The sequence below is a fragment of the Ranitomeya imitator genome, chromosome 8 (genome assembly GCF_032444005.1).
Source record: "Ranitomeya imitator isolate aRanImi1 chromosome 8, aRanImi1.pri, whole genome shotgun sequence".
Lineage (NCBI taxonomy): Eukaryota > Metazoa > Chordata > Amphibia > Anura > Dendrobatidae > Ranitomeya > Ranitomeya imitator.
In genome coordinates this window covers 182,406,178-182,415,987 of record NC_091289.1, presented here as the reverse complement: position 1 = coordinate 182,415,987, position 9,810 = coordinate 182,406,178, and the positions used below count along the sequence as shown (strand labels likewise).

General features: G+C 47.6%; 2 protein-coding genes across 4 annotated transcripts in view; one reads left to right on the top strand and one right to left on the bottom strand.

Moving 5' to 3' along the window:
- Nucleotides 1-223: 223 nt before the first annotated feature.
- MED8 (mediator complex subunit 8) lies at nt 224-7,933 on the bottom strand. Its single transcript, XM_069738073.1, has 7 exons — nt 7,858-7,933; nt 3,356-3,474; nt 1,581-1,725; nt 1,355-1,495; nt 1,190-1,271; nt 563-811; nt 224-476 (listed from the first exon to the last, which is right to left on the bottom strand). The coding sequence occupies exons 1-7, from the start codon at nt 7,861-7,863 to the stop codon at nt 412-414; spliced, it is 807 nt and encodes a 268-aa protein (XP_069594174.1). The 5' UTR covers nt 7,864-7,933; the 3' UTR covers nt 224-411.
- A 25-nt stretch (nt 7,934-7,958) lies between these two features.
- SZT2 (SZT2 subunit of KICSTOR complex) overlaps nt 7,959-9,810 on the top strand; it is a 103,813-nt gene continuing 101,961 nt past the window's right edge. For all 3 annotated transcript variants that reach the window (XM_069738070.1, XM_069738071.1, XM_069738069.1), the window contains exon 1: nt 7,959-8,061. In XM_069738070.1, coding sequence (XP_069594171.1) covers nt 8,038-8,061 — 24 coding nt within the window. In that variant the 5' untranslated portion in view covers nt 7,959-8,037. The remainder of the gene's footprint in view (nt 8,062-9,810) is intronic.

The window sequence follows — 9,810 nt, the reverse complement described above, 5'->3', positions numbered from 1 at the left end:
GCGCACCGAGCATCTGTGCTTGGTTTAAGCAGCGCAACACTATTTGCACAGAACCTCAGCCCACTGTTGAAAGCTCAAGGTATAACCTGCCTAACTGAAAATGATTTGAAGGAGGTATTTGGGCCAGATGAGCAGCTGTGAGTATTACAGAGGTGTCCGAGCTGTGACAATCCTGCTTCTCAGCTTGCCCTGGCAGCTTACAGCCATGAGGACATCTTAAGACTTGTGCTTTTGTCCGAGTCTTTATTATTATGCAGGGAAAAGGATTTAACATTCTCCTCATTGTGTAAAGAAGATTCCTAATACAAGTCTTATTTGCATCAATAACATCTGTGCATGTGAAGGAAAGTCCTTGAAGTTTCATCTACCGGTGCTGGGGCCGAGTGCCCCTATTCTGGAAGCAGGTGGGATTCATCGCTGGTATGGATGCATAGAGGCAGATTTAATGTTGGTTTTGATATTGCTGGGCATCTTACCTAATGGGAGACATTGAGCACCCTGTCAGTTCATTCATAGACAGACATCCAGCTATGGATCTTTTGGCCTGTGTGGCCATTCTTACCTGGCTGGCCAGTCTGTGCCATTGGAACCCCTCCAGGCATATGCTGTTGCTGGTTGGGCTGCAGGGTCATGGGTACTTGCTGCATGCCCGCAGCTCCTTGTAACATCCCACCTGCTGCAGACTGTCCTGGACCCATGGGGCCTCCAGGTCCTGGGGGCCGCCGATTGGACAGGCCTTTTCCAAAGGCTACAGCTACTACAAGCGCATTTGTGTCAGTCGGATTATACGTTGATTTATTTTGTCGTAGATCTAAAATAAGAAAAAATATGGAACATTACCAACACCTCTGATCTGAATGCACAATTTGCAGAGCTCATTAATGGTCATCACTGCTGCGGCCAAACTAAGACTTGAGCAGGTTCGGAAAACCGGGGCTGGGACAGCAAGCGCGAGCACCATTTTGATCTGTTATTTTGCAAGCCTGCAAGTGCTTGGGGCCCACTTTGCCAAAAGTGGAAAATGCTTTAATATGCTTAGGTGAATGGCAGTCATTACCCCTTAACATCTGCCCCATATCCCCCTACATGTCTGATAGAGGATAGGCTTCCTGCATCTTGAGAATCTCAGTACTGACCTTTTGACAATGAGAACATTTCATATACCCACACATGGATTTCAGACACTCACTTCCAACATCCGACTCCCTTTCCTCCTTGAGGATTTTCTCCAGCAGGTTGTTGCACAGCTTATTCATAGTCTGCACTTGTTTCTGGAAACAAGCAACTCCGTTTAGTACATAAGGACAAAATGAGAAGGTAATGGAGGCCGGCAGTGATGAAGGTGGGTCATTACCTGGGCCACTTCTGGAGTGAGGCGAGATGCATCTGCAACCAGCTGCTTTTCCAGCTCCTCCACTTCAGGGTCCGGTTTGGTTCTCAGGTGATCCGGTACCACTTCATGGCTAAATACGGGCACCCTCCCCTCAGTGAGACGCTGCAAACATTAACCCCCCATGTTAAGAAGGAAATCTCTAGACAACAAAGGCTTCTTGGAGGAAGTTCTAAACAACGGCACTTACCATGACCTCTTCATCTCTGTCCGGTGACAGGAGTAGGGGGATGATGACCTGGTTTTTCAGCAATGGTGTCTTCTCATTTTTCAGGACTTTATTCAGAGTATTAAGTTGACCCGAGAGCAGGGCGAAACTGTCCAGCACAGAGGGCCTAGGGAGAGAGATCGGTGAGGTGGCAATTAAGAGAGGTCTTGAAGGACGGAGGGAATGGGACAGGGTCACTAAGGAACCTCAGAAAATAAATGACAGGATAGGAAAAAAAATCAAGGCAATAGAAAATGATCTATGGGGCCAAAAATACTGGAAGCGACATGAAGCAAGAAAAAAGTATATGAGATCGATGTGATTCATTACGAAAGTCAAGAAGAAGATGGATCTTATGGTCTATGTCTATAGTGGCCATGGCCGGGTACGAAAGATCTGCTGCAGCACTGACGTCACAATGACATCGCGACAGTCACTCGGTGAGCTCAGCGGCTCTGAGCGTTCTGTCTACACGGGCAGAGTTTCTGAGCTCACTGATTGGCAGCTGCATGGTCAAAATGACATCAGCGCTGCAGCCAATCACACTGGTATCAAACCAACTGCGTTCGGGGTTTGGGACTTTCTGAAAGGGGATAACTCCTTTGAAACAACGGAGAACAGACAGTCACCTACCAGTGGCAGCAGCTCTCCCCCGCCGGAAGAGTGAAGAATAGCGGGGGGTCCGACAGGCAAGAATCTGCTCTTTGCTGTTTACTATCCAGATGGGCGCATTTTAATGTAAAAATATATATATATATATACTCATTTAAGAGACATGTCTGTACAAAAGACCCGGTGTGAACCTTGTGGAGCCTCATCCGGAAGCTTACGCCCTCCCTCCTGTACCTTGTTATATTATTCATAAAGGTTAATTGCAATCATAAGTATAGAATAGAAAGCCGCAGACGACATCTGTGAAATCTGCACAGGAAAATCAGCCCAAAGCTCACATTAAAAGTTAATTGTCTGAAGCATCAGTCCTTTCCACGATAAGAACATTCACAATGGAGTCTCCATCCCGGAAGCTCCATTTCTAGGACTTACAACTATTTACATTTCTGTCCTTCTGGGATCACGGGCGATGGTGACTGCAGATATGTGGCGTACGAGGTCACTACAGCAGCTAAAAACTCTGCGGAAACCACACTAGTAACCCGCAGACAGCGGCCATGTCTGGGGAAGGTGTCCCTGCCCCTAATATCTGTGATCGGCAGGTAATTCCCAAAATACTGTGCGGCCCTGGGAAGTGACCTCATGGGGTATTATAACAGCTCTAGAGGTGGGAGATGGAAGTAACCGATATAGCTATGCCTCCATGTCATGGAGAGCAGAGCAACAGGGGTGAATATTATATGGGTGTATATTAGGAAGATAAGGAACACTATTAGGGTGTATATCTGTCCTATATATGTTTTTTTTTTTACTTAAATACGTGTATTTTTTTAGTTAAAAATTATTTTTGAAATTGGGTTTTATCAAAAATGTTGCACGGCTTGCCTCCTATGGTGCATGTATTGTGCCAAGAATGGTCACAAATTTGCAAAGGATGAAATCTTCACTAAGAGACAGTTGTGGCTTCTCGACCACACGTGGATGCCGAATTCCCTCTTTACATGTTTTGTGCTGTAATGTCTTCCCCGTTTCCAGTGCAGCCATCTGCACCAAATCCAGCGTGTCATACCACAGATCCCACAGACACGGCACTGACCGGCCTGATGTGTGGGGGCAATGGCTGGTGCCGGTCTCTTCTCACTCACCAAGTCAGTCGGTCATATTCATTCTCCAACTTATAGATGAATCCACCCAAGGAGTTCTTCAAATCAGAAACCTGGGCGATGAGAGAATCCAAACTGGACTCCAGCTGCTTCTCCTCTCGCTGCAGGAAAGCAAGAAACAGAAGTTATTAAGGAATGAGAGACAATTCTTCCATCAGCCCAGAAGATAAAAAATAACTGCAGTGACCGGGTCATGGACACACGGGGGCCACGGACGTGTGGGAGTGATGAAGGAGGGCGCTGTCTGCTCCAAAGAGCAAATTACTGAAAAGGTTCCTACTGGTGATAACAGAAAGGTGTCAGGACACAGAGCATCGCAGCTATGATAGAAAGGTGTCAGGACACAGAGCATCACAGCTATGATAGAAAGGAGTCAGGACACAGAGCATCACAGCTATGATAGAAAGGAGTCAGGACACAGAGCATCACAGCTATGATAGATAAGGGTCAGGATACGCAGAGTATCGCAGCTATGATAGAAAGGTGTCAGGACACGAAGAGCATCGCAGCTATGATAGATAAGGGTCAGGACACGAAGAGCATCGCAGCTATGATAGAAAGGTGTCAGGACACGAAGAGCATCGCAGCCATGATAGAAAGGTGTCAGGACACAGAGCATCACAGCTATGATAGAAAGGAGTCAGGACACAGAGCATCACAGCTATGATAGATAAGGGTCAGGATACGCAGAGTATCGCAGCTATGATAGAAAGGTGTCAGGACACGAAGAGCATCGCAGCTATGATAGATAAGGGTCAGGACACGAAGAGCATCGCAGCTATGATAGAAAGGTGTCAGGACACGAAGAGCATCGCAGCCATGATAGAAAGGTGTCAGGAAACGAAGAGCAACGCAGCCATGATAGAAAGGTGTCAGGACACAGAGCATCACAGCTATGGTAGAAAGGTGTCAGGACACAGAGCATCTCAGCTATGATAGAAAGGTGTCAGGACACGCAGAGCATCTCAGCTATGATAGAAAGGTGTCAGGACACGCAGAGCATCTCAGCTATGATAGAAAGGTGTCAGGACACGCAGAGCATCACAGCTATGATAGAAAGGTGTCAGGAAACGAAGAGCATCGCAGCTATGATAGAAAGGTGTCAGGACACAGAGCATCACAGCTATGATAGAAAGGTGTCAGGACACAGAGCATCGCAGCCATGATAGAAAGGTGTCAGGACACGCAGAGCATCGCAGCCATGATAGAAAGGTGTCAGGATACGCAGAGCATCGCAGCCATGATAGAAAGGTGTCAGGATACGCAGAGCATCACAGCCATGATAGAAAGGTGTCAGGACACAGAGCATCACAGCTATGATAGAAAGGTGTCAGGATACGCAGAGCATCGCAGCCATGATAGAAAGGTGTCAGGATACGCAGAGCATCACAGCCATGATAGAAAGGTGTCAGGACACGCAGAGCATCGCAGCTATGATAGAAAGGTGTCAGGACACAGAGCATCACAGCTATGATAGAAAGGTGTCAGGAAACGAAGAGCATCGCAGCCATGATAGAAAGGTGTCAGGATACGCAGAGCATCACAGCTATGATAGAGAGGTGTCAGGACACGCAGAGCATCGCAGCCATGATAGAGAGGTGTCAGGACACGCAGAGCATCGCAGCCATGATAGAAAGGTGTCAGGACACAGAGCATCACAGCTACGATAGAAAGGTGTCAGGAAACGAAGAGCATCGCAGCCATGATAGAAAGGTGTCAGGACACAGATCATTGCAGCTATGATAGAAAGGTGTCAGGACACGCAGAGCATCGCAGCTATGATAGAAAGGTGTCAGGACACAGAGCATCACAGCTATGATAGAAAGGTGTCAGGAAACGAAGAGCATCGCAGCCATGATAGAAAGGTGTCAGGACACAGAGCATCACAGCTATGATAGAAAGGTGTCAGGACACACAGAGCATCTCAGCTATGATAGAAAGGTGTCAGGACACGCAGAGCATCGCAGCTATGATAGAAAGGTGTCAGGACACGCAGAGCATCACAGCTATGATAGAGAGGTGTCAGGACACACAGAGCATCACAGCTATGATAGAAAGGTGTCAGGATACGAAGAGCATCACAGCTATGATAGAAAGGTGTCAGGACACGCAGAGCATCGCAGCCATGATAGAAAGGTGTCAGGACACAGAGCATCACAGCTATGATAGAAAGGTGTCAGGACACGAAGAGCATCGCAGCTATGATAGAAAGGTGTCAGGACACGAAGAGCATCGCAGCTATGATAGAAAGGTGTCAGGACACGAAGAGCATCGCAGCTATGATAGAAAGGTGTCAGGACACGAAGAGCATCGCAGCTATGATAGAAAGGTGTCAGGACACACAGAGCATCACAGCTATGATAGAGAGGTGTCAGGACACGCAGAGCATCGCAGCTATGATAGAAAGGTGTCAGGACACAGAGCATCACAGCTATGATAGAAAGGTGTCAGGACACGCAGAGCATCTCAGCTATGATAGAAAGGTGTCAGGAAACGAAGAGCATCGCAGCCATGATAGAGAGGTGTCAGGACACGAAGAGCATCGCAGCCATGATAGAAAGGTGTCAGGACACAGAGCATCACAGCTATGATAGAAAGGTGTCAGGACACGCAGAGCATCTCAGCTATGATAGAAAGGTGTCAGGACACGAAGAGCATCACAGCTATGATAGAGAGGTGTCAGGATACGCAGAGCATCGCAGCTATGATAGAAAGGTGTCAGGTCACGAAGAGCATCGCAGCAATGATAGAAAGGTGTCAGGACACACAGAGCATCTCAGCTATGATAGAAAGGTGTCAGGACACGCAGAGCATCACAGCTATGATAGAAAGGTGTCAGGACACGCAGAGCATCACAGCTATGATAGAAAGGTGTCAGGACACAGAGCATCACAGCTATGATAGAAAGGTGTCAGGACACGAAGAGCATCACAGCTATGATAGAAAGGTGTCAGGACACGAAGAGCATCGCAGCTATGATAGAAAGGTGTCAGGACACGCAGAGCATCGCAGCTATGATAGAGAGGTGTCAGGACACGCAGAGCATCACAGCTATGATAGAAAGGTGTCAGGACACGAAGAGCATCGCAGCTATGATAGAAAGGTGTCAGGACACGCAGAGCATCGCAGCTATGATAGAGAGGTGTCAGGACACGAAGAGCATCACAGCTATGATAGAAAGGTGTCAGGACACGAAGAGCATCGCAGCTATGATAGAAAGGTGTCAGGACACGCAGAGCATCGCAGCTATGATAGAGAGGTGTCAGGACACGCAGAGCATCGCAGCTATGATAGAAAGGTGTCAGGACACGCAGAGTATCTCAGATATGATAGAAAGGTGTCAGGACACGCAGAGCATCTCAGCTATGATAGAAAGGTGTCAGGACACGCAGAGCATCTCAGCTATGATAGAAAGGTGTCAGGACACAGAGCATCGCAGCCATGATAGAAAGGTGTCAGGACACGCAGAGCATCACAGCCATGATAGAAAGGTGTCAGGAAACGAAGAGCATCGCAGCCATGATAGAAAGGTGTCAGGACACAGAGCATCACAGCTATGATAGAAAGGTGTCAGGACACAGAGCATCACAGCTATGATAGAAAGGTGTCAGGATACGCAGAGCATCGCAGCCATGATAGAAAGGTGTCAGGACACGCAGAGCATCGCAGCTATGATAGAAAGGTGTCAGGACACGAAGAGCATCGCAGCTATGATAGAAAGGTGTCAGGACACGCAGAGCATCGCAGCCATGATAGAAAGGTGTCAGGACACGCAGAGCATCGCAGCCATGATAGAAAGGTGTCAGGACACGCAGAGCATCGCAGCTATGATAGAAAGGTGTCAGGACACGAAGAGCATCGCAGCTATGATAGAAAGGTGTCAGGACACGAAGAGCATTGCAGCTATGATAGAAAGGTGTCAGGACACGCAGAGCATTGCAGCTATGATAGAAAGGTGTCAGGACACGCAGAGCATCGCAGCCATGATAGAAAGGTGTCAGGACACGCAGAGCATCGCAGCTATGATAGAAAGGAGTCAGGACACGCAGAGCATCGCAGCCATGATAGAAAGGTGTCAGGACACGCAGAGCATCTCAGCTATGATAGAAAGGTGTCAGGACACGAAGAGCATTGCAGCTATGATAGAAAGGTGTCAGGACACGCAGAGCATCGCAGCCATGATAGAAAGGTGTCAGGACACGCAGAGCATCACAGCCATGATAGAGAGGTGTCAGGACACGAAGAGCATCACAGCCATGATAGAAAGGTGTCAGGACACGCAGAGCATCTCAGCTATGATAGAAAGGTGTCAGGACAATAACATGCACATCCTATATATCGCACACGGGAGCCGCAGCATGTACACGGTACATATATGTCAGTAGAGGCCGCACATCACACCGCTGGGCTCAGTACACACGAGCAGATCTAAAACGAACAGAGGGCAAAGTGCACACAGGACAATAACATCCCCGGGGTCACACCTGCATGCTCCGCGCTCCTGGGCTCCGGTCACCATAGAAACAAAGGACTTCCGGTGCACCAGAAACTACATCCGGGTTCTTATTATGATTTCCTGGCATAAGGGGCGGGGCTAGAGAGACCCAGTAACGAGAAATCGCCCCCGGGAACGGAGACACCAGGAGGGGGCGGGGAGTCGGGACATGGCGGAGAAAGGAGATGCCGAGGTACCCCCAAACTGCACTGCCCCCCAATATATGTACACAGGGTATATAGTGACTGTACTGCCCCCCAATATATGTACACAGGGTATATAGTGACTGTACTGCCCCCAATATATGTACACAGGGTATATAGTGACTGTACTGCCCCCCAATATATGTACACAGGGTATATAGTGACTGTACTGCCCCCTAATATATGTACACAGGGTATATAGTGACTGTACTGCCCCCAATATATGTACACAGGGTATATAGTGACTGTACTGCCCCCCAATATATGTACACAGGGTATATAGTGACTGTACTGCCCCCCAATATATGTACACAGGGTATATAGTGACTGTACTGCCCCCCAATATATGTACACAGGGTATATAGTGACTGTACTGCCCCCAATATATGTACACAGGGTATATAGTGACTGTACTGCCCCCAATATATGTACACAGGGTATATAGTGACTGTACTGCCCCCAATATATGTACACTCGGTATATACTGACTGTACTGCCCCCAATATATGTACACAGGGTATATAGTGACTGTACTGCTACCAGTATATGTACACAGGGTATATAGTGACTGTACTGCCCCCAATATATGTACACAGGGTATATACTGACTGTACTGCCCCCAATATATGTACACAGGGTATATACTGACTGTACTGCCCCCCAATATATGTACACAGGGTATATAGTGACTGTACTGCCCCCAATATATGTACACAGGGTATATAGTGACTGTACTGCCCCCCAATATATGTACACAGGGTATATACTGACTGTACTGCCCCCAATATATGTACACAGGGTATATAGTGACTCTACTGCCCCCCAATATATGTACACAGGGTATATACTGACTGTACTGCCCCCCAATATATGTACACAGGGTATATAGTGACTGTACTGCCCCCAATATATGTACACAGGGTATATACTGACTGTACTGCCCCCCAATATATGTACACAGGGTATATAGTGACTGTACTGCCCCCAATATATGTACACAGGGTATATAGTGACTGTACTGCCCCCAATATATGTACACAGGGTATATACTGACTGTACTGCCCCCAATATATGTACACAGGGTATATACTGACTGTACTGCCCCCAATATATGTACACAGGGTATATAGTGACTCTACTGCCCCCCAATATATGTACACAGGGTATATACTGACTGTACTGCCCCCCAATATATGTACACAGGGTATATAGTGACTGTACTGCCCCCAATATATGTACACAGGGTATATAGTGACTGTACTGCCCCCCAATATATGTACACAGGGTATATACTGACTGTACTGCCCCCAATATATGTACACAGGGTATATAGTGACTCTACTGCCCCCCAATATATGTACACAGGGTATATACTGACTGTACCGCCCCTCAATATATGTACACAGGGTATATAGTGACTGTACTGCCCCCCAATATATGTACACAGGGTATATAGTGACTCTACTGCCCCCCAATATATGTACACAGGGTATATAGTGACTGTACTGCCCCCCAATATATGATGGGGCGGCACGGTGGCACAGTGGTTAGCACTGCAGCCTTGCAGCGCTGGGGTCCTGGGTTCTAATCCCACCCAGGACAACATCTGCAAAGAGTTTGTATGTTCTCTCCGTGTTTGCGTGGATTTCCTCCGGGCACTCCGGTTTCCTCCCACATTCCAAAGACATACTGATAGTGATTCTAGATTGTGAGCCCCATCGGGGACAGTGATGATAATG

What these genes read in the sequence shown, in the direction of transcription:
- MED8 (XM_069738073.1), bottom strand. An exon ending in GAATATGACCGACTGACTTG is followed by an intron (nt 1,726 to 3,355) that starts GTGAGTGAGAAG and finishes CTCTCTCCCTAG; the next exon opens with GCCCTCTGTGCTGGACAGTT. An exon ending in GGCACAGACTGGCCAGCCAG is followed by an intron (nt 477 to 562) that starts GTAAGAATGGCC and finishes GTCTCCCATTAG; the next exon opens with GTAAGATGCCCAGCAATATC.